At 39.0% G+C, this 24,276-nt stretch overlaps 2 protein-coding genes across 3 annotated transcripts in view; one reads left to right on the forward strand and one right to left on the reverse strand.

Moving 5' to 3' along the window:
• Positions 1-9,237: 9,237 nt before the first annotated feature.
• FAM237B (family with sequence similarity 237 member B) lies at positions 9,238-11,026 on the forward strand. Its single transcript, XM_036424344.2, has 2 exons — positions 9,238-9,899; positions 10,551-11,026. The coding sequence occupies exon 1, from the start codon at positions 9,510-9,512 to the stop codon at positions 9,855-9,857; it is 348 nt and encodes a 115-aa protein (XP_036280237.1). The 5' UTR covers positions 9,238-9,509; the 3' UTR covers positions 9,858-9,899; positions 10,551-11,026.
• Positions 11,027-14,839: 3,813 nt separating this feature from the next.
• The window catches only part of CFAP69 (cilia and flagella associated protein 69), a 52,262-nt gene continuing 42,825 nt past the window's right edge, over positions 14,840-24,276 (reverse strand). For both annotated transcript variants that reach the window (XM_045578459.1, XM_036429501.2), the window contains exons 18-23: positions 22,630-22,767; positions 21,755-21,831; positions 19,926-20,123; positions 17,954-18,040; positions 16,369-16,473; positions 14,840-15,826 (exon numbers count right to left, since the gene is read on the reverse strand). In XM_045578459.1, coding sequence (XP_045434415.1) covers positions 15,659-15,826; positions 16,369-16,473; positions 17,954-18,040; positions 19,926-20,123; positions 21,755-21,831; positions 22,630-22,767 — 773 coding nt within the window. In that variant the 3' untranslated portion in view covers positions 14,840-15,658. The remainder of the gene's footprint in view (positions 15,827-16,368; positions 16,474-17,953; positions 18,041-19,925; positions 20,124-21,754; positions 21,832-22,629; positions 22,768-24,276) is intronic.

Consider the following 24,276-nt stretch of genomic DNA (forward strand, 5'->3'; position numbering starts at 1 on the left):
AAAGCTCTTCTTCACTGTAATCCTTTATCCATACTGATCTCCAGAGATGGTTTCCCCTCCTTAAATAACAAATTTGGTCATATCACTGTATTCAAGACCCCTTATAGTCTCAGAATGACTGCGGAGGTTCTAGCCATCATATCCATGTTCCAATTGGGAACATTTATGAAGTTGCTTTCTTGGAAGTTCTGTTCTCAAAAATTCTTGCCACCTTAACGTTGAAAAAAAGCTGGATACATTGCTATCTCTAACTATTTAGCTATCAATGTCTTATTCTTTTTAATATAACCTAACAGAGTCCATCTGGCTCAGGCCTTGGACTCAGTATATGTTCTCTGAATATTTATTTATTTATTTATTTATTTTTAGGATAGACAGTAGCTGGATCACTACCTCCTATGACATATGAATCACCTAAAGTGGGGCATAGAGTTATTCTCACTCATTAGCCTTATAATCCCCAAAAGTAACAATCAAATATTCTTTTAGTTTCATGCCATTCAAAATATTGTTATTCTGAGAACCATTATGAATTGGGTTTTACATTGTACAATTAAATCAAGTGGATTGAACAAATGAGAGCTATATACCAGGTAAGCTCTTAATCTTCCTAAATTAAAATGTAGCATTGTCAAAGTGAGAGCCTTAGGCCATATAATTTTTGTCCTGAAATAATACCTAAGTAAAGAAAAAGGAAGTGGCTTTATCTCATTGTCTTCCTTCTAAGGAGTTATGGTTTGTTCATTCATCCATTCATATAACAATCACTGAGTGAGTAATTTATCTCACACACACAGCTATGTGCTAGAAAACTGCCATGATTTTTAGAATTACTAAGCAAGAACAATAAAGCAGAATAGTGGTGCTAATGAAAGGAAGAAGCAAAATTTACTATTTCTGATATCAGAATTCAGTGAGTAGATAAAACTTATTCCTAAAGAACACGAATTTATTTTGCTCTTAATGCATCCTGTTTTTAATAGGAAGGATATCATTGAAAGATTACTTTCTTTTTTTAAAATATATTTTATTGATTTTTTACAGAGAGGAGGAGAGAGGGATAGAGAGCTAGAAACATAGATGAGAGAGAAACATCGACCAGCTGCCTCTTGCACACCCCCTACCAGGGATGTGCCCGCAACCAATGCACATGCTCTTGACCAGAATTGAACCCGAGACCCTTCAGTCCGCAGACCGATGCTCTACCACTGAGTCAAACCAGTTTCGGCTGAAAGGTTACTTTCATAGAAATATTTATAGAAATCCTAAGAATTAGTTGAATCATGTTTGTAAGAACACATTATCAACCACTTGTACTAGAGGAATAAAAATATCTTAAATTGCTATACTATGAGTCATTGATTGTCTTCTTTTTTTAATATACTTTCTTTTAATCATCTATAGGTATAAGAATGGCAGTGGAATTGTCATGAAGTCCTTTGATAATGATGCTTCCTGCTTGTCCAAAACAATAATGTTCATGCAGCAGGAAACTCAATAATATGCTCAGGATTCTCATGTACCTACACCATTTTCTTTGTTGTTTGTTACTGATACTTCATAAAGTAATAGCCATTTAGAGTAAAGTAGAATTCTTAGATTTTTAAAGAACAATTCAAAATAAGAAAATGAATGTTCATATCAGCACATTCATGTACAGTTTGTCTTTAATACTGCCACATCATAAAGTAGCCAGCTGGAATATTCTTCTCTAGAAAGAAGCATTGGCAGACTGCAGTCATTAAGCCTCACCACTGCAGGGGTAAGACAGTGGTTTGTTCTCTTGGCAGGATTCTTGGAGGACCCTGCACACCTAAATGAGCATGAAGAAGGGATCAGGCAACCCCTACTCACTGCCCATTGGAGCTGGAGGACCTCAGCAGTCCAATAATTTTATGGTCATTTCTGTAAAAAATAAGAATTTGGGTCTGACATCGTACTTTAGGATGAAGCAATTATTTCATCTTGATATGTTGGCTATAACCTGTCATTCAATATTCTGAGATATTCCCTTTTGGGGAAATATGAAATTTGGGACTGGGATTGAATTTGAGTAATTTGCTCACATTATTTTCTATTCTTTTGGTTTTTCTGCATAATCCCAAACTCTTGTCATGTCTCTTCTTAATTTTACTTATGGACAGTTGGAGAAGGTATGAAAATAATTAAAAGAATGGTCACTTAGGCTTTTATGTATACATATAGTACTGGAAGTCTTAGCCACAGAGATCAGACAAGAAGAAAAAAAGTTAAAGACACCCAAAGTGTAAAGGAGGAAGTAAAACTCTCATTATTCACAGATCACATGGATATTGTACATAGAAAACTGTAAACTCCACCAAAACACTGCTAGATTTAATAATTAAATTTGGCAAAGTAGCCTAATACACAATTAACATCCAGAAATCTATGGCACTTTTATACACCAATAATGAGCTCAGAAAGAGAAACTTTAAAAAAAAATCCCAAATACCACTGCAACAACAGAAATAAAATAAGATACCTGGAATAAACTTAACCAAGCAGTTAAACGACCCATACTTGGGAAACTCTAGGACATTGAGAAAGGAAATAGAGGAAGATACAAATAAGTAGAAGCATATACAGGGCTCGTGGACTGGAAAAATTGACATAATTAAAATGTCCATACTACCCAAAGTTATTCAACGCAATCCCTATTAAAATATCAGTGGCATATTTCACAGATCTAGAACTAATATTCCAAAAATTTATATAGAACCAAAAAAGATCCTGAATAGCCTCAGCAATCTTGAGAAAGAAGAACAAAGTTTGAGGGATCACAATACTGTTGAAACTATACTACAAAGCCATTGTAAGAAAAACTTATTCCATTGGTGCTGGAATAAGAACAGGCATATAGACCAATGGAACAGAACAGAGAGTTCAGATATTAACCCACACCTTTATGGTCAATTAACATTTGACAAAGGAAGCAAGAGCATACAATATAGTAAAGATAGTCTCTTCAATAAATGGAGTTGGGCAAATTAGAAAGGTGCATGCAAAAAAATGAAATGACCACCAACTTACACCATACACAAGAATAAACTCAAAATGAATAAATGATTTAAATGTAAGTTGCAAAACCATAAAAATCTCAGAATAAAACAGGCAGTAAAATGTCAGATATCTTATGTAGCAGTATCTTCACTCATACATCTTCTAGGGAAAGAGAAACAAAGGAAAACATAAACAGATGGGACTACATCAAACTAAAAAGCTTCGGCATAGCAAAAGAAACCACCAACAAAATGAAAAGGAATCCCACGTATGGGAGAACACATTTGCCAATGACACATCTGATAAGGGGTTAATTTCCAATATATATATATTGGAAATATATATATATATATATATATATATATATATATATATTCATACAACTCAACACCAGGAAGACAGACAATCCAATTTAGAAATGGGCAAAGGACCTGAATAGACACTTCTCCAAAGAGCTCGTACAGATGGCTAATGGATATGAAAAAATGCTCAACATCACTGATCATCAGAGAGATGTAAATTAAAACAATAACAAGGTATTACCTCACACCTGCCAGAAGGGCTATTATCTATAAATCAGCAAATGCTGACTACGATATGGAGAAAAGGGTACCCTAACACAAAGCAGATTGGTGCAGTCACTGTGATAAATAGTATGGAGTTTCCTCAAAACATTTAAAATGGGCCCTGGCCACTATGGCCTAGTGATTAGAGAGTCGGCCTGTGGGCCAAAGGGTCACCGGGTTCAATTCCAGGTCAACAGGTACCTGGGTTGTAGATTTAATCCCCAGCTGAAGTGTCTCTCTCACATCAATGTTTCTCTCTCTCTCTTCCCCTCCACTTTCCCCCCTCTCTAAAAACCAATGGAAAAATATATACTTGGAATAACAAAACAAAAAAATTGAAAATTTTTAAATTATTATTTTTTAAAATTTAAATGGAACTGCCGTTTGACCTAGCAACCCCACTTCTGGGAATATATCTTAAGAATCTCAAAACACCAATCAGAAAGAATATATTCGCCACTATGTTTAAAGCAGCATTATTTAAAATAACTAATATCTAGAAACAGCCCACGAGCTCACTGGTAGATAAGTAGATTAACAAAATAAAAAAAAGCCAAGGTACATTTACACAATGGAATACTAGGCAGTTGTAAAACACAAGGAGTGCTTACCTTTTGAAACAACATGGGTGGACCTGGAGATTATTATGCTAAGCGAAATAACAGTTAGAAAAAGACAAATATCACATGATCTCACTCATATGTGGAATCTAATGAACAAAAAGAAACTGATGAACAAACAGGTCCAGAGGCATGGAAGTGTGGAACAGAATAAGGTTGTTGGAGGGGACCTGGAAAGTGATTAATCGAAGAACAAATATGCATAACTTATGGATACTGACAAGACTGTGGGGAAGGAAGGCCTGGGGGGTGGGAACTGTGTGGAGGAGGTAAAATGCTTAGCACTGTCTCCTATGTTTCTGAAAAAATAAAATAAAATAATGTCTTCTTTCCCTTCAATTAGTCAGCAGCCAAGGACTGCCTGTTTTCTCTGCGGGGTACTTATTTGTTTCCACTTAGTTTCCTGCTCTTTTCCCCCAAGGTCATTGAATCCCACTTTGATAAGTACATTCTTATTAAGGTTTGCTAGAGGCAATTGCAATCGTAGATGTTTTAAATTAAGGTCTTTCATTATAATGAGTCAGAAAGTCAATGAACTGAACATTATTTTCTTTTGTAGATAGTCAGCATTATTAGTCAGTCAGCATGTCCCTGCTCGGTGTGGGGTACTCTTGTGAATTCCGTGGGGTGTGGTGATGGCAGCATTTCCTGCAGAAGCATGCTGCATAATGGAGAAGTGGGATACACACAGGTAGGAAAGAACTGCAACTAAGTGACTAGAAGGCGGGAAGCATGGGGACAAATGAATAGCCCATAGCCTGACTAACCCAGGAAATCTTGAGAATGTCTAAAACTTCCTAAGTGAAGAGAATTATTATGAATATGAAGTACAAATCAGCTAAAAATATTGAGTGCCCATTGTATTGTATTAAAAAAAAAAACCACCACGAACTAGAGATAGTATTTTTATAAATTCATAGGGAAGATCACAGGTTCTTGTGGAAAAAAGGACAACATACATAGTAGACGACAAATACAGATAAGTGTGCAGCAATGTAGTGAAAATGAACATCTAATGCAGAAGTAAGGCTAAATTAAGTGGAAGGGACTCTGAAATGGGTCAGGGTCAAAAGTGACGGGGAGAAAGGAAAAATGCCCTCCGATATAACTCAGAGATGAAGTCTAGGGACAATGGGAACTTGCTGGGAACAGGATGATCATGACAGGATAGGGATGACTATATTGCTTCTGGTGAAGATTTTTTTTTTTTTTAAAGCATTCCATTGCATGTATCAGTTACATTTTCTTTTAAAATTATCTTTATTGGGGTAACATTGGTTAGTACCATTATATAAGTTTTAGGTATACAAGTCCATAATACATGGTCTGTATATTGCAGTGTGCTCACCATCCAAAATCTAGACACTTCCTCTCTGATAGTCAGCATACTTGTCTTACTCAAAGTAAGACAAACTCAAAATCTATGAGTTTGTTTCATGCTTTCTGATTTATATATTCCACATATGAGTGAAATCATATGGCTATCATTTTTCATCAGACTTATTTAACTTAGCATGAAATCCTCAAGATCCATCCATATTGTTGCAAATAGCAATATTTCACCATTTTTAAGGCTGAGTAGTTTCTATTGTATATATGTACCACATCCATCGAGGGACACTTGGGTTGTTTCCACGTCTTGGCGATTGTGAAAAGTGCTGCAATGAATATAGGGGTACAAATTGCTGGTCATGCAGCTTGGACCCCATGACTTTTCATATGGTTACTCATGTGGTTTAGACACCCCTGATCTTTTCCTTCCTGAAGATAATATATAGACCTCAGTTGTATTTCAGCTCCAGGCCCAGAAAAGCAGCTAAACCAGACCAGTGACTCCATGGCTGATCTCAGGACCAGCTGCATTGACTCATGACCCCCTGCCCTGGCCCTGATCAATCTGTGGATGCCAGGACCCTGAAAGAGCACCCTGGAAATCTGATGAATATTCTATTGCGACTCTCCCCTGAGACCTCCTTGTAGAGGGCCGCCTGAGAAGACACATGAACATCCTTTAAAATGTCAGCTGAGCCCGAGGCACTGGCAGAGTTCATGTTCGTGTTACACCCTCCCCTCCCCCCCCCCCCCCAAGAGGGCAGGGATGTTATTCAATTTCTGACTTACCTTTGTCCAGGTGTCAGCAGGGGTGGGTCTAGATATGTAAATCCAGTAATTCTAGGGCCTAATTAAGAATGCAAATAAACTCCTTTGACCCTATAAAATAAACCTGCTGTGTGGCTTGGGTGCTTGCTGCCTCTCCATCAGAAAGAATGGCGCCCACCTGGCTCCCAGCTTGATGAATCTATTTCTGCCTCTTGGTCTCTTTCTTTCTTTTGTTTCTTAATCCCCAGCTCCTCCACTCAGGAACTTGACTGTTTCCTTTTCCGTGATGGAGATGGACGTGGAAAAGAGAGAAACATCCTCCGCCCCGCCACCTCCCCTAAGATTTCCACCTGCAAGAGAGACGTAAATATGCTCAAGATGGAGGTCTCAGGGGAGCACGCACAGGCCATCCCTTCTCCTTTCTTCCCTCTAAGGGACCCCAGGAGGCTTACACCCAGGGGAGCAATGGGCAGCAGCAGCTCATCCCAGGTTCACCCCCTGAACCTGTCTTCAAAGTCCCTTTTCGCTGACTTTCAATTTTTTTAGGGGTAATTGCCCAGAAGAGGGATGGCCGGGTCAGGTGGTAACTATATTGTTTAAAATATGTTTTTATTGATTTCAGAGAGAAGAAGGGAGGAGGAGGGAGAGAGAGATAAAAACATCAGTGACGAAAGGGAATCATCAATCAGCTGCCTCCTGCATAATTCCCATTGGGGATGGAACTGCGACCCTCGCATGTGTCCTGACTGGAAATCCAACCGTGACCTCCTGATTCATGGGTCCACGCTCTGTCACTGAGCCACATCGGCCAAGCCTATTGTTATTTTTTTGAGGAACCTCCATACTGTTTTTCCATAGTGGCTACACCAATTTACATCCCCACCAGCAGTGTATGATGGTTCCCTTTACTCCACATCCTCTCCAACACTTATTTCTTGTCTTATTCATAATAGCCATTTTTAACTGGTGTGAGTGAGAAGGTATCTTATTGTGGCAAAAAGAAGGTGCAGGAGTGGGACTCAAATACACACCAAACCTTTAAAAATAGCTATGATAAACTCATGTAGAAGTTTAGATTTAATAGTTGGTCAAGTTAATTAATCCATCCAATGTATTATTATATCCAAAACAAAACCTACCCTAAGCAAATGTTTCCCAAGCCAAGCATTTTTTAAATTTTATTAAAATCACCTTAAATAAACCATGCATGAAAAACCACAGCCAACTAAATGGAAGAAGATGTTTCTAAGTGCTAGCTTTGATAAGGAGCTAATACCCAAAATAGTAAAGTAAAATACATACAGAACTCATACAACTCAACAACTTGTGGGAACGTTTTCTCTGGCAGAAACAGGGGGCAGATTCTGCGGGGTAGAGGGAGGAGGCAGCTTGGGTATGCAGACTACTGCCATGGGGTCCTTTTCAAGGAGGGAAAGGAAAATTAAAGTAATATCGGAGAAGGAGGAAGACCCAAGCCGCTGTGATTAGCGGAAACTCGAGAGAGGAGAGGCGGAACGGGATCAGGGGGCTGGGAAGGGGGGCAAGGTGCGGGCGGGGCCTCCGGGACGCCCCCTCACTCTGTCCCTAGAAAAGGAGCCCATTCCTGGCTGGGGGCCGAGTCCGGAGTCCCACGGCAGCGGCGGCAGCGGCAGCAGCACCAGCCACCGCTTTTGGAGACCCGGAGCCTCCCAGCCCGGAGCGCGGTGCGGCAGACAGTCCGGCTGGAGAGCTCGGGGCGCTGGGAGAGCGCTAGCAGACCGGCTTCCCGCCTTTCGCCTTCACCAGGGGTGCGTCCAGCTGGACTAGGGGTAGGGCTGGGGAGGTGGGGGTGTGTGTGAGGGCTTGCGGGGCTGGGGTGCCCTCCGGGAGAGTTGAGAGCTGCTGTCCCTCGGAGGCAGGAGCAGCACGCGTTCCAGGGGTGAGTGCAGCGCACGCAGGACCCCGCGCCAGGACCGCGCTGGGGCGCGGAGGGGAGGTACCCCTCCCTGCGGGGAGCCCAGCTGCGTCCAGGGGACCCCGCCCGGGAGGAGGGCGCGGGCAGGGAGTGATGCCGGAGAGTAGAGGGGAAAGGTTCTCTCCTAAGACCCAGCCCCTCCCTTTTTAGATCTTCATCAAGTAGCCACTGTCACTAATCTGTACAAATTCCGACGTCGTGAAAAGACCTTTAGAACCTGAATTCGTTTCATTTTTTGTCTCTTCATCCTAACTTTTTTTTTTGGGGGGGGGGGGGAGGTGGCAGGCAGCGGTATACAGGGGAAGAAGGGGGTTCCTGCCTTCCAGATCTGTCTGCACAGCTGCGCTCCTCCTCCCTGGCTGTCAAGCGTGTGCCAGGGGGCATTTCCAATGCCAGCCTCTCTGAGATGGTAGCTCTGGGGCACTTCAAAGCCAGTTCCAGTCCTTGACTTCCACCGAGGTGTTTTAGGTTGATTTACTGAGCTGTCAGTTGGCAGGGAAACTTGTGCAAAGAGCAGTAAGAAAAAGCCAAGATTTTGCTGAGCATCGTTGGCCCTGCTCCCTGTCAGTCTTATTAGCTTGTATGGCCTTGATGGTCTTCGTGCTGCATGGATCTATGTTAATCGCCATCCAGTTCCTGAACAACCCGGAGAAGCGAGGGGTCCACCGTGTATAACAAATACTTTTCAATGAGTAAAAAGGAAAGAGCATTTCAGTTATCAGTAACTTTGAAACTTAAAACAGGGCTTGAGTGTCCTACACCGTTTGGGTAAACTTTCCCCTCATGGTTACACATATAACAGGCTGCATTTAGATCCACTTAGTTGAAATGTGTGTGGTCGGAGTCTCGGCTAGGGAGACAGGAGATCTGAGCCCTGACCGAGTAGTATCCTTGAGAATGTTTCCAATCTGTGGAGGGAGAAGGGGAGAGCACATGCTTTTTGAGGTTTCTTCCAGCTCTAAGAATAAAGTGGCATCTTCATAAACGTGTTGGATTTCAGTGGCTCCTGAAGACAGTTTATTAGAACGTTGGTAAACAAGTTGTAATTGTAACATCCTTTCCAAGGATGGTCTGTGAGTCAGGCAACTTAGAAGAAAACCAACAAGTACATAGTAGGCCAATTTAGCTGGATCAAAAACGAATATGTATTAGAATTTTTTTAAAGATTTAAAGAGATCATTGATTAGATAACTTTCTTTTGAAGTTAGCAATGTGTCTTCTCTCTCTCTTTTCTTTTCTGTACAGAATATGGACTTTGCCACAAGAAGATGGTTTTGCCTACCACTGGGGTGCATGGTGCTGATCAATCTGATTAATGCCGATTTTGAATTTCAAAAGGGAGTGCTTGCCAGCGCCAGCCCAGGGATCACGGGAGACATTGACCTCCAGTGCTGGAATGCTTGCTCTTTGACTTTGATAGATTTCAGGGAACTCAAGATAGAGTACAGTGTGGATGCTTTCTGGAACTTCATGTTGTTCTTGCAAAAATTCCAGCGGCCTAGATATTACAATGTCTTCTTAAGCATAGCTCAGGATTTCTGGGACATGTACGTAGACTGCTTGCTTTCAAGATCTCATGGAATGGGCAGAAGATAGGTGATGCCTCCTAGTATAATTTTCCACAGAAGATCACAGGAGGTAATTTAAACGTGTATTTAAGAGAAGAACAGTTTAGTTTTCGTAAAAATTCAATACTTAATCATTTTGATTTTTCAAGTTTATCCAACAAACTTGTCATATTTTTTTCCTCATACAATCAGCTTCGATTCCCATTTTTTACTGATTTTATATTATGTAGAAACCTCAGAAGCGCTGATATATAAATACTTGATTTTGTATGACCTTGGAATATAATACACTTTGATAGATCATGAGAATTATCTTACTAGTAGCCCTGTGCACGAATCCGTGCGCCAGTAGGTCACTGCCAGCCTCCAGGTAGCTCCCCAGGCCCCCTGCTCATATCTTGCTGCCCTGCCCCCTCCTGTAGCTCTCCACCTCCCACTTGTAGTTTGCTGCCCACCCTCCTGCAGATCTGTGATCTGGTAGTGAAACCTTAGGGCTTAATGGATAATTAGCATATTCCTCTCTTATTAAATAGGATTTCCTCACATATATAGTTCATAAGGAAGTCATTCAACACAGTAATTATTCATATTTCATTTGTTGAAGAAATTGTTAGACATTGGACACTGTAAATCAATTTTTTAATAGAGTTATTTAAAAGGATGGAATCTTAAGAGTCATATTAGAATAAATATTCACAATTTCTCCTCTGTAACCTTGTAGGATTGGATTTTACCAAATGTAAATTTTACATTTAGAGAGAACATGGAAAATATCTCCAGCAAGATGACACCAACTTGAAAATTTAATTCTGTCAGTATTAATGAGGTCAAGTATTTCCTGCAGTATTTATCAAAATTGTTATTTCTAATTATTTAATATTAATGGTTGTAATTTTGTTGATGTGTGTAATTGCTTTATGGCCATTGATGATAATTTCCATCTTTTCAGGTGATTTGTTGTTTCTTACTTACAAGGCATCTTTATAAAGCGTCTTTTAAAAATTCCACTTAAAATGCAAATGTAACATTTTTTTATGCAGCATTCAAAGGAGTAAAATTATAATCAATTTTATAAGGTATCTTATACATAACTTTGATTTTAAAATTGTGCCAGACTAATGCCAGTATTGTCCTAAAAATATTTAATTTTGATGTAGTGTACTGTGTGGCTTTGATATGTGCATTTTATCACTGAGCCATCTTATGTATTAAAATATGTTGTGTTTTCTTATTTTTGTTATCTTCATTTTTAAAGAAGAATAACAAAACAATAAAGATTGAAAAAATAAAATACAAAGGAATAACAAACAGAAAGGCAGTAAGAAACTTTATTTTAGTAAAGTACAGTTTGATGGGATTTTTGTCTTTAGGTGGTAGCTCAGTCATTTTTTATATTTTCTATTTATATCTCACATCTTATTCCAAAAATGATCTGAAGCTTTAAAGAAATATACCAAATAGTAGGGCAACATGAAGTAGATGAGGAAATTGGGATGATGGGTAATGAAGACAGGAAACTAATAATATGCAGTTTTAGTTTAGATCAACACTTTAAAATGCATGTCATAAAGACCTTTGATAAAAGGTAGCTGTAAATGTTTTTTACTTTTAAGTAAGGCCTGAGTTTTCTACTTTTCTAAGAGAAGAGGGCTCAAGAGCTATTTCAAGACTCACAATGCTGATAAGAAAAACCAAGCAATATGTTTGGGAGAAGCCCAGCTTTTCCTAGGAGAGTGAGCCAATAGAAATCTGTCCCATAGGGTTTCATAATGGCTGCCTGCCAGTGTTCAGCACTGCTTTCACGTATCGGGACAATGACAGATTCCCCTTAATGCAGGCTGATGCTGGCACACCCAAGTGCAATATATCGATATATAAGCAACATTAAAAGCAGCAAAAGTAATACTGAACAAGTATGGAGCTCTCTGGTGGTTTGACTTGATCAAAGAATAAACTTTGAAGTGTGGGGAACTGACATTCTTTGAGTCACAGACCACTCTGAAAATCCGATAAAGCCATAGGACCTTTACTAGATGTTGTATATACACACTCTCATCATTTTGTGTGTAATTTCAGTGTACATGTGTGTGTATGCCCATAAATCCCAGGTTAAGAACCACTAATATTAAAGAATGAATGGACTGTATAGGTTTCAGGTATCTTTTACATTATTATTTCATACAACTGAGTTTTATATAATAACTGGTTGCAAAGAACATGAAGTCATAAGTCTAATAAATCCCTAGATTAAAAATATTTTTTCTTGCCAATGAAAGGTGGATCCTTAAGCTAAGAAAATCAACTGGTTGGAGGGGAGGGCTTACGTCCTCTTATAAAAATGAGCATTGTGTAGATGTACCATAGTTTTTTGATCCAATCATCTGCTGACAGGCACCTAGGCTGTTTCCATTGTGTAGATGTAGTATTATGTCTACACAATGGAATACTATGCTGCCATAAAAAAGAAAGAATTCTCATCATGTGCAGCAACTTGGATGGAATTGGAGAACATCATGCTGAGTGAAATAAGCCAGTCAATGAAAGAGAAACACCACATGACCTCACTCATTTATGGATAATAAAGAACATTATAAACTGATGTACCAAAAGATAGGATAGATATAGAGACAGTAAAGCAACAAGCAGACTATCAAATTACAGCAGGTAGGGTAGGGAGATCTGGGGGAGATAATAGATGAACCGAAGGACTTGTATATATGCATATAAGTACAACCAATGGACATAAAACTGGGGAGGGAGGGTATGTATGGGACGGGGGGCAATGTTAAAATATGTACACAGATAATAATTTAATTTAAAAATGTAAAAATAAAATAAAATAAATGAGCAAACAGATATTTCCAAGAAGATGCCTAATTCAAATTCTGAAGGTAGAGGCACAAGGTCATGATTTCTCTTAGAAAACAATTCTCTTTTACAACCCATGGGCAAATATTTGAAGCCAAAAACTCAATGCTATCCAGCAAGACAACATAATTTTACTTACTTACTTACTTACTTACTTACTAGAAGCCCAGTCAGAGTACAGAGGAATAACAAATTGTAGCACTTCGGAAGGGGCTGGCCAGATACATAAAGTCTGAAAGGATTAAATAAGAATGATTAAAGAAACTGGGTAATTTACTTGAAAAGACTTAGTAGTTTTGTTCTGTGATATAAAATGTACCAGATGAACAAAAGTTATTTGCCTAATTATTCACTGGGTTTTTCACCCAATATAGGCAGTCACTGGCTAACAGAGTTTAACCATGGAATAAGCTCCCTCGTATGGTAAAAATCTCATTACTGAAGGGTGTTGAAGCCACTTTCATTGGTGCTCACTAAACTCCATCCTTTTTTTTCTTTTTTTTTTATTAAATATATTTTATTGATTTTGTACAGAGAGGAAGGGAGAGAGATAGAGAGTTAGAAACATCGATGAGAGAGAGTCATCGATCAGCTGCCTCTTGCACACCCCCTACTGGGGATATGCCCGCAACCAAGGTATATGCCCTTGACCGGAATCGAACCCGGGTCCCTTCAGTCCCCAAGCCGTCGCTCTATCCATTGAGCCAAACCGGTTTCGGCTCCATCCTTTTTAGTCTTTTGACTTCCCTCCACCCCCCACTTAGTTTGCTAAGGTTTCAGTTTGAGCACTTGAATCCTTGTCTCAACTGACTCATGGAAGGAAATACACTGCCCACCTTTTAGTTAGGCTGCCTAGGCGAGGCAGTACTTCCCTAGGACTTGGGAGTGGTGTGGGAGCACAGGATGTGGAGAGAGACAGAGACTTACAGAGTCAGTGACGGTGAGACAGACAGACTGATTCACTCACTCGCTGGGGGTGGCTGGAATTGTAATAGGTAAACTTGGGTGTAGTCTGTCTGTGTCAGGATTAAGTCCAAGTGTCAGGATTAAGCAACATTCCTACCCCCCAACCCACCTACATTTATTCTAAATGGATACCAGGTAATCACCTACCCTATTTTACCTCTCTTCTTCTTGATAGGTAAGATATACACCGAGTGGCCAGATTATTATGATCTCTGAGCGCATAATAATCTGTCCACTCAGTGTATATCCCATATAATAAAAGGCTAATATGCAAATTGTCCCCTCGACCAGGAATGTGACCAGCAGGCAGGCCAGCCAACCGCCCATGTCCCCTTCCCCTGGCCAGGCTGGCCGGATCCCACCTATGCATGAATTCATGCACTGGGCCTCCAATACACACATACACACACAGAGTGGCCAGGTTATTATGTGTTCAGATACATAATAATCTGATTATGTGTTCAGAGACATAATAATCTGGCCACTCAGTGTATATGGCAGATGTCCCTGAGTATTTGGATTTTAGTCAGTCCTAATCAATCTGGCTATCAAGTCATATTTCAGACAAAAATGATATTCAACCAAGAGATACTGATTCTAGTTCTACACATGCTTTATTCATGTAATAGCTTTTATGCCTCATCATTTTAGAAGAAGCCTATCACTGTTATGGGCCTAGTGGGGTGGAACCTAATGGGTGATTATTTTTTATCTGACAATGAACGTAGAATCTATGCATGTCTTCCCAACTCTGCATTTAGTAGCATCATGCTGGTGGCTTGGAATAGGTCATAGTGGAGTGCAAATTGGCAAACATTACACGTGAGGGCCCTTGGCCCCATGAAGAGCTGGTTGTTATACATTGACACATACATTGCTGGGTGTACCTTATGGGCCTAGAATCTAGACAAATTCCAGTATGTCTTCCTGTCTAAGAAAACGGGTTATTTTATCTCCCAGCCCTGGTCATAAACTCAACTTAGTGGTTTCCTGGGTGGAATGGGGTTTGATGGGAATGGAGATAGGCTATGGAAACCTCATAATGGCACACAGACACACACACTGCATTCAGCATTAAGACATTTATCTCCTATTCTTTGGCAAGATACCTCCACCACAAAAGGAAAGAAAACACTTTCCCCCTAATTCCCCCTTCCCCACTAAAAAAGTAGCATAAGTTTGTTTTGCATATTTATATATGAAAAGAAAACCATCTGTTTCTTTATTTTTATTGTTTACCTCATGACTAACATTTGCTTTTTATAACAGAGATAACTTATTTCACTTGGACCAACATATTTGTTGCTAATGTTTTTGTGCCTGGTGTTTGTATATACTCATGATAGTAATATCCTGAGTTCCTACTCCACTACATCCATATGCTTTGGGTGGGGCTGGCAGACTTCTGGCTCTGGGAGTAGGCAGATGCAGATAGTGAATGGCTCAGGAATGGGCGGGCAGCCAGTCAGGAGCCCCACGATGCAGAGGCAGCTGCAGGACTGTTGAGAGACAGGCATGTACTTTTCTATACTGGACATGAACCTGGGAGAACATAATCCAGGAGCTGCTGGAGAAGGAGAAGATCCTACCCCCAGAGTTTCGGTCCTTAGATCCAACAATGCCAGTAGTCTTAATTACTTAGTCCTAATTTAGATAGCTACAGTCTATCCAAATCCCGCCCCCCTTTTGGGGGGGGGGGGCTTAAATTAGTTGGAATAGTTCATATACAACCAAAAGAGTCTTGACTGATATAATATGTTTCTCAAATTCAGTTGAAGGAATTAGTAACCTTTCCAAAAAAGTTGTTAACCACCTTTCCGATGCTTTGTGTTGATATTTTCCAATAAAAATAAAATCTATGTGCTTGCTTTTTTTTTTAATAGTATTTTACTAAAATATTTCTTCTAAAATATTTGTTTCTTATATTTGTATATAAAGACACATTTAACTAAAAATTACATGCAGAATTTATCTCAAAAACTCTATAGAGCATTTTTATGTAGGAACATTCTTTGGATCATCCGCAGGTTTTACTGCTTTCACCCTCTGTAAGGCTCCTCCTCGAACAGGAAGTTTTTTAAGAGCAATATCAGTATCAGCCAGAGGTCCTCCCACCAACCGCGCAGGAGTGCTCTCCACTGCTACTACCCGTCCAGAGAGCACCTACAAAGCAAAAGGTAAATAGCTAAGAGTCCATTTAGAACATTTTTCAGTAGGAGAAAAACTCATTCATCCGTTAGCTTATTTTGGAAACAACACAAAACATACATATAAGTAACTGGGAGGCAGCATGACCTACTGAAGAGATAAGGGCTTCAGAGCCAGGCAAATGGGCATGAATCCTACTTCTACAGCTCATTAGCTTTGCCATCAGGGCCAAATTATGTTTATAAGAGGACACCAGGAACACTGGGTTATGGCATGAATCTATCTGCCAGGCAAAGGAGGCACTGCACGTTTTCTGACGAAGGGATGGAGAGCTATCACCAGACCAGTGGTTGCAGCAGTTCTGTGGGGATCCTGGAGGGCTGGGTCTAGTCTAAACCAGTCCTGGATGAGGGTGGAGGTACCTTAAAGACAAACATGCCTCCACGATATGAAAGTTGAACAGAAAAAAAGAAAAAAATATGAGACAAATCCCATGGAAATAACACTCTGAGGACCAAATTAGATATCTAAAAAGTAACAGAGAAAAAAAATCTTACCGTTGTGTTAAGGCCTTTAATATCTGTCTGGTGAAATATTGCATTTGCTGGTCGTTCACCGTATCTAGTGGATTCGATAGCTTTTTCCTGAAGTTTTTTTGCTTTCTGAAAAATTTTAAAGTAGAAAGAAAATAACCTTGCTATTAAAGCATTAACTATGATATTTATAATGAAGGATACAAATTATATTTAATTATGTCTGGTTGCTTCTGTTTGATTAGTTAGCACTGGAATCTGCTAATCATTTAGGCTACGAAGATTAGCTAATCATTAGCAAGTTGTATCATTTGTACATTGCAGAATACACTGGTAACCTAAAAACATTACTGAGATTTCCAGAAATACTGGTCATATACCAAGCAGTAAAGCAGGTCCTAGAGAAATCAGGCTCAATTTTTAATGCATAATTGAATAAATTTCTGAATTTATATCAGGTGATGTGTTTTCAAAGTATTTTTGCATTAATTAAATACTAATTTAGTACTTAAATATTTCAAACATTTAGAATAATATCAGTTATATAATTTGTTGTGGTTACATTCAAGCTCAATATTTGAGGCACTAGAACAGGTGAAATTCGAGGTAACCAATGGTCTGTTTGGAAGAGGCTGATTTTCATTACCGGCATTTTTTTAAAAAAATTTTTATTGATTTTTTACAGAGAGAAAGGGAGAGAGATAGAGAGCTAGAAAAGTCGATGAAAGAGAAACACCGACCAGCTGCCTCTTGCACACCCCCTACCGGGGATGTGCCCACAATCAACATACATGCCCTTGCCCGGAATCGAACCTGGGACCTTTCAGTCCTCAGACCGATGCTCTATCCACTGAGCCAAACCGGTTTCGGCAATTACCGGCATATTTTATAAGTAAAGTTGGGAAGAACTTTCAGTGAAAAGGGGGAGACATGGTACACTGAATAAGTGTGTTCTTAGCTTTGCTCTTGCTACCTTAATATGGTTCCACTATTTTCGTGGATTAACATAACATGTAACAATTGCATATCTAGAGGAAGATTTACAGCATTACATAACAGTCTTTTCAAAGTGTTAATAGAAAATATGAATAAAATTAATAAGATTTTAGAAATCCATGATGCTTCTCATATAGTTCAAGTGAATAATTAGCATTATGAATGTTTTAACTTTAGCTTATAGTTGAAGCAGCTTCCAATTGGGTGTTTATCTGAAATTCTCATTTAACCTTTAATATTATGTTTCTTTTGGTGGTCAGAGAGGGGAAACATCCTTGGGGGAGAGAATAATATGGACAATGATTTTTTCTGCCCTCCACTCTGCTTCTTACAGAACAGAATAAGAAGGCTCAGAAGAGAAAGCAGGAGCTTTTATGTAAGCCAGAAACACCACCCTGGCCTCCCACTTGCTAAGTCAAATAAAATGCGGAGTGGCATCTCTGTAATTGTGAAAATTCAGTTTCGGTGATCATCCTAAATTGCATATGAGGATCTACTAGTGTTAACGTTCTACAAGAAGATCAACAGAAAAAGGTGAATGAATATTTACTCCTGGAAACGGTGTCAGAGTTAGCTATTTGTTGTGGATATCATAATATTTAAAAAATCCTACCTTTAAAGTTTTAGCATTTGACGTTCTAGCCAAGAAGTTTACCCATGACTTATTAGCCATTTCTCTTTGCTTGTGTGTGGCTTGTATCTGAAATGAGAAAGATAGTTAAGAGTTCCAGTTTCCATGAAAGAATACCAAAGGGATTGAAGGAACACCTAGTTTTTGCCAAGGTAAACTTTAAAGTTTAACTAGCAAAAGGATTAGTGTAATCACAAAGTTAACAACTTAAAAATAAAAGTCTTAAAATGAAAAAAAAAATGCTTCTTTCATTGCGTGTAGGATTTGAACTGCTTTCTCCAAAATGTAATATAAGACTGTTGTTATAAACATACAAAATATAAAAATAACAACAATGGCCCTGGCCAGTGTGGCTCAGTTGGTTGGGCATCATCCTGCGAAGTTGCTGTTTAGGTTCCCGGTCAGGGCACGTGCTCTGGTTGCAGGCTGGAACCAGAAGGGATCAGACAGGAGGCATTTGATCGATGGTACGCTTTCAGATAGATGTTTCTCTCTTCTCCCTTCCGCTCTCTCTAAAAATCAATAAACTACTCTTAAAAAAAAACAAAAAAACCACACACACCAAAAACAACCACCACCATCAATTCATAGCAAGACTGATTGTTTTACATGATTATCATTTGTGAGGATGTATAATAATCGAGAACAAAATGTATGAATGACCCAACAACAAATTCACAAGAGAAAGGTTCCTGCTGCCACTGATAATAGTTCATCAAAGATTATGAATTGTAAACATTAGCTCTAATCTCCACCTGCAGCAAGACAAGCAATAACGTTAGAGTGCCGGGTTGTTGTGGTGATGGAGCCCAGGGAGGTGACTGCTCACAAACTGGGAAAACTGTCCTCAGCACAGTCAGAGGACATGTGCCCCTGCTTGGTGTAAAATACACTGTTTCAATCATGAACCTAAGGGTATTTAACTAAATAACTGCTAAAAAATATATATATATAAGTGGGGTCAGAGCCATGAGAACAAATCAACAGTAACCAATGTATCAACCATAGCTAGTCTATAGAGCAGACATTCTGTCACTCCGCAGAACTAATGAGGCAGCAGATCTTCCAATAGGGTGACCCCAATTATGAGCAAATAAACAGGGTAGCGTGGCGGCATAAATAAAAATTATTAATAAACAAAATTTCCAAGCAAGGTGGTATCTCAAACAGCAGAATTCATTGGTGGACGCAGAGTTCCACTAGGCTGAAGCTATAAACTTGAGTAGTTTATGGGAAAGGAGCAGGCAATAGAAAACACTCTGGAAATCACCTTAGAGGGCTTTGAAAAAGTCACACAGGATGGCCAGGTGTAAGTGGGCATCTATTGTACATCATCTTTGCGTTCTGTGGACAAGTTAAACAGCCACTTACCCTCTTTGCTCAGAAGCTTTTGATGTGTCCGTTTCCCACCTGTGTAAAGCTTTAGGAGAATGGCTCATATTTTTCTGATCAGGTGAAGTCAGACTCCCGCCTATATCTGGACTCACAGAACGCTCATAGTGCTCAGGCACTGAAGGGAGATTATGCCTGTGGCTGGCACACCAGCAAGGGTTTATCACAGAGTGAGGGCCAATGTTCTCAGTGAGGCTATTTTTGTAGTCACAAAGATACACTGTTGTCAGAATTTGCTAAATGTATACACTCAAATGGCCAACGATTCTTAGAATTCTGTTTGACATTTCAAAAAAGAGAGTGTCTTTACCTTTTGAAAGGCAAGTCTATAGAAATCAAATTATAATGCCTAAAATAGCACTGAGTATAGGAATTGAATATCTTAAGCTCTTAACTCCATGGTGTCTTTTAAAAACTGTATAGAGTGAAAGTAACAAGGAGAGAAAATTACAAATAACTTTAAGTACTGAAACATTCAGAAGTAAGGCAAATATATCCTTGGAGGACTTCAACTAGTTTATACAATGAATTATCGTGTGCCTCAGTGGTATCTGTGGCTTACTTTTGCATATACTTTTTGTTCATCTTGCACATCCTGGCGTGCTTGGATATCACACATCTCAGATTGCAGGGAAGCAACCATCTGTCCAACATTTTCTGAAGCTGTTAAAATAGCTTGCAAAACATGTCTATCTGTAGTGACTGGTTTTAACTTTTCTAACTTTATTTCTTCATAAATTTCATTCCATATTTCTCCAATCTGTTATAACAAAATTTAAGTTTAAAAAAAAAAAAAAGTCAAATTAACAAAAGATAAAACATACAATTTTAGGTAATACTTTATTTTGATTGTTGTTCCAAAGTTAACACATACTGAACCAGCTTTTCCTAACTTACACCCTAGGCGTGAGTTAAGTGCACTGGAAATGATTTGGAGCACCAGTTACATTTGAGTATCTATAATATATATAAAGAGACAATATGCAAATTAGGCCAGGACAGGGGCAGGTTGCCCACGCATGTGAGGCTCAGAGCGGAGACGAAGACAGAGACAGGGGGGCCTGCCCCAGCCGCTGCGGCTGCTCAGGTGGCCCCAGAGCAGACACAGGCAGGAGGGCTGGGAAACACTGCGAGTCAGGCGTGGGTCCCAGCCCCCCGCGGGGCGCCTCTTCGCACAATTTCAACCACATGCTGGACCTCTAGTTCAGAAATAATTATCAAATGTTTTGCAAGGATACGGTATTCATGGATGAGGCTCCACTACCTAGGTCTAGTTCATTGCCATCATCCCTGCCCTCTGGTTACATACTCATTCTTTTCACAGCTGCAGAAACTGCGGCTTTAGTCTCATCCTCTTGAACTACTGATATTCTCCTTCCTAAAGCGTTGTACTGAAGGATGAATCATGCCGAACTTACAGGACAATGACCATGAAATTCTTGGGGCCCTAGAAACTAGCTACCCTGAGAAACAGGGCCCTGCCCCTCACCTTCTTGCTAAAGTGGAACTGAATCTCAAGGCCTTAACTCCATGTTTCCATCAAACTGAGAGTTCCATTGCATATTCTGGGTTGTTAGAAATTAATGTGTTTGAGTACATTTAAATTTAAAGAAAAATTTATATATCCAGGATAGAGATAAAATTCAGTCACCTTTTCATTTGAAAATAGAGATTTATTCATTTTTGACTTTCAAACACAGTATACTAGTATTAGTAGAAAAAATGTTTAAAAAGACTTCCCTGAAACTTCAAAAGCATTTATTTACCAAAAATAAACCAGCAAAGTAAGCAACCTTATACTGACATTTGATATTACATAAAGTAATGATAAAGAATAAGTATTATTAATTTATTTTAATAAGCAATAATTCATTTAACTCTAGCTCCTAATTATCGATAAAGAGAAGAAATTATATTTTACACATTCTATTAGGCTCCTGAATAGCTTTATCTCAGTAACAGCCACCTTCTTTTATAAACTCACTAGAGGCCTGGTGCACAAAATTCATGCACCAACAGGGTCCCCAGGCCGGCAATCAAGGCCAATCGGGGCCTTCCAGCTGTTGGCCCGGGCCTTCCTTTGCTCCATGCCACCCTCTGGTGAAGTACATCATAGCGGGTAGTTGAATTCCCGGTAAGTCGAACTCCCAAGGGGACAGTTTGCATGTTATTATAGCTTTTTACTATATAGGATATTGGATGAAATCTTATCCCACAGAAAATATAGAATCAATTTTTGTTATGTCTTTTGAATAGTATCAGATGCTAAATAGAAAATGAAAATTGCACAGTTTGGGTGACTGCTCACAATTACAAACAGATATTTTATTTCCCAATTGACTTTTTTTTTGCCATACTAGGTTTTAATAATAAGGTTAAGAAGGTACTCACTTTAAAATCAAGATATCTATGTATGATACAAAGGGTCACAAAATCTTTAGTAGATAGGCCAGGTAAATTTTCAAAATCTAAACAAAGTTTATATAGAGAGAATTACTTTAACAGAGCATGTGATCCCAACACACCCCCCCCCCCGGCCTCTTCCCCCCCCCCCAACCACACAAACACAATTAAAACAATGCAAACAGTAACTTTTGAATTCATCTTGACTTATGAAAAGGTTACTTCTGTGAGCTTCTGACTTCTTATTGCCAGGCCCTCCTTACGTAGTCATTAAAGAGAAGTAGTTTCGGTGCTTTGGTCAGACTATGGTAATTTCCTTTCAGAACCCAAAGGGTGAGGATGTTTTCCTTAGTCAGAAGCAGGACTTTTTAAAAAAAAAAAAAAACAAACACCCTCAGGTGATTCAGAATCATTGTGTTTATCCTAGTTATCTAGACCAGTGGTCAGCAAACTGCGGCTTGCCAGCCACATGCGGCTCTTTGGCCCCTTGAGTGTGGCTCTTCCACAAAATACCACGTGTGGGCACGCATGTACAGTGCAACTGAAACTTCGTGGCCCATAAGCAAAAGTCAGTTTTCGGCCTGGGTGAATCTATTTTGAAGAAGTGGCATTAGAACACTCAAGGGGCCAGAGAGCCATACGTGGCTCTCGAGCTGTGGTTTGCCGACCACCAATCTAGACTAACTGCCTTTAATTTGATTGATCAGGGTGTAGCCTGGACATTGGGAAAACAATGGAACATGCATTTGTCTGCATAAAGAACTTTTGTTCATCATGTTTGAAAAATGGGTTCCAAAGCAAAAGCAAAATACAGACTTAGCAAAACAGAGAGGCTCCCGTGAATCTGACAAGTAGCTTCTTACCTAGTTTGCCCAACACAGCATAAATTTTTGCTCTAATGTTTTCTGCAACATCCATAACTGCAATAGTCGGGCAGTTAGCAGGCATTGGCATGATTTTTTGCTCTGCTTGAAAACTAGTAAATAGAGGTTTCTTTGTATCTAATCAGTAGATGTCGTGAAAACATAGAGAGGACAGATAAAAACAGTAGTAAATTAATACTTAATTTTGAGATGTTAGTCCAGACATCATAAAATATTTAAAAACATAACACAGTAAAATAGTGTGCTTACATGGTTACTCTTTAAAAACACACACACACATATATATTTTTATTGATTTCAGAGAGGAAGGGAGAGAGAGAGAGAGAGAGAGAGAGAGAGAGAGAGAGAGAGAGAGAGAGAAGCATCAATGATGAGAGAAGCATTGATCCACTTCCTCCTGCATGCCCCAAACTGGGGATCGAGCCTACAACCCAGGCACATGCCAGGACCTGGAATCAAACCGTATGGCTCACAGATTGACGCTCAACCACTGAGCTATGCTGACTGGGCCTGGTTACTCTTTTGAAAGCATCAGTAATCAGTGATTTCTTCTCCATTCTGTGGCAAAACTTATAGCTTTCATTTTTATTATTTACATAAGATATAAACATTACACAAAATTGCTTTTTAAAAGTGAAATTCTTGCCCTGGCCAGGTGGCTCAGCTGGCTGGAGCATCATCCTTTACACCAAAAGGTTGCAAATTCAGTTTCTGGTCAGGGCACATTCCTAGGATGCAGGCTTGATCCCCAATTGGAACATGTACAAGAGGCAACCAATTAATGTTTCTCTCCCACATCGATGTTTCTCTCCCTTCCTTTCTCTCTAAAAATCAATAAAAAAACATATCCTCGGGTGAGGATATAAAAAATAAAAAGCGATGCCCTATCCAGTTTGGATCAGTGGATAGAGCATCAGCCCATGGACTGAAGAGTCCCGGGTTTAATTTTAGAAAAGGGCCCAGACCTCAGTTGCAGAATCCATTGGTAATTGATGTGACTCTCACATTGATATTTTTCTCTCTGTCTCCCCCCCTCTTTCCATTCTCTCTCTCTCTCTAAACATATTTATATATATATATATATATATATATATATATATATGTATGTATATATATATATATATGTATGTATATATATGTATATATATCTCCTCGGGTACGGATTAACAACAACAACAAAAAAAGTATTTTCATTTAAGAATAAATAATACTAATTGTAACCATAATAAGAATATTCAAAGATTTAGAAAATGTAATGTAGCATTGTAGAATAGATAAATGAATTATAAATTTTAATACTGTAAACTTCATTGATTTAGGATCTAGTAACTAAAATTTATGAAATCTTTGATTTATTTTTATTTTAAAAAGTAAGTTTCTTCACAAAAAGTAAATTATATAAATATGAAGCAACAACAATGTACAAAATACTATAAAAATTGTTTTCAAGCCCTCTATTTACATCCCACTTTTTATTGGTAGATGAAATATTACTGAATCTATTTGTAAAAACAAGTAACTCAAAGAAGCGTTACTTTTTTAAAGTTAAAATAGATTATAAAATAGCATTTCCTGAAATTTTTCTATAAAAATATAAATCTACTATTAGTATACTTATAAAACCAT

This window comes from Pipistrellus kuhlii, unplaced genomic scaffold, assembly GCF_014108245.1.
Source record: "Pipistrellus kuhlii isolate mPipKuh1 unplaced genomic scaffold, mPipKuh1.p scaffold_m20_p_10, whole genome shotgun sequence".
In the NCBI taxonomy this organism is placed as follows: Eukaryota; Metazoa; Chordata; class Mammalia; order Chiroptera; family Vespertilionidae; genus Pipistrellus; species Pipistrellus kuhlii.

Bases quoted from the DNA above. Each gene is read 5' to 3' on its own strand.
- FAM237B (XM_036424344.2), top strand. From the start codon at position 9,510: ATGGACTTTGCCACAAGAAGATGGTTTTGCCTACCACTGGGGTGCATG.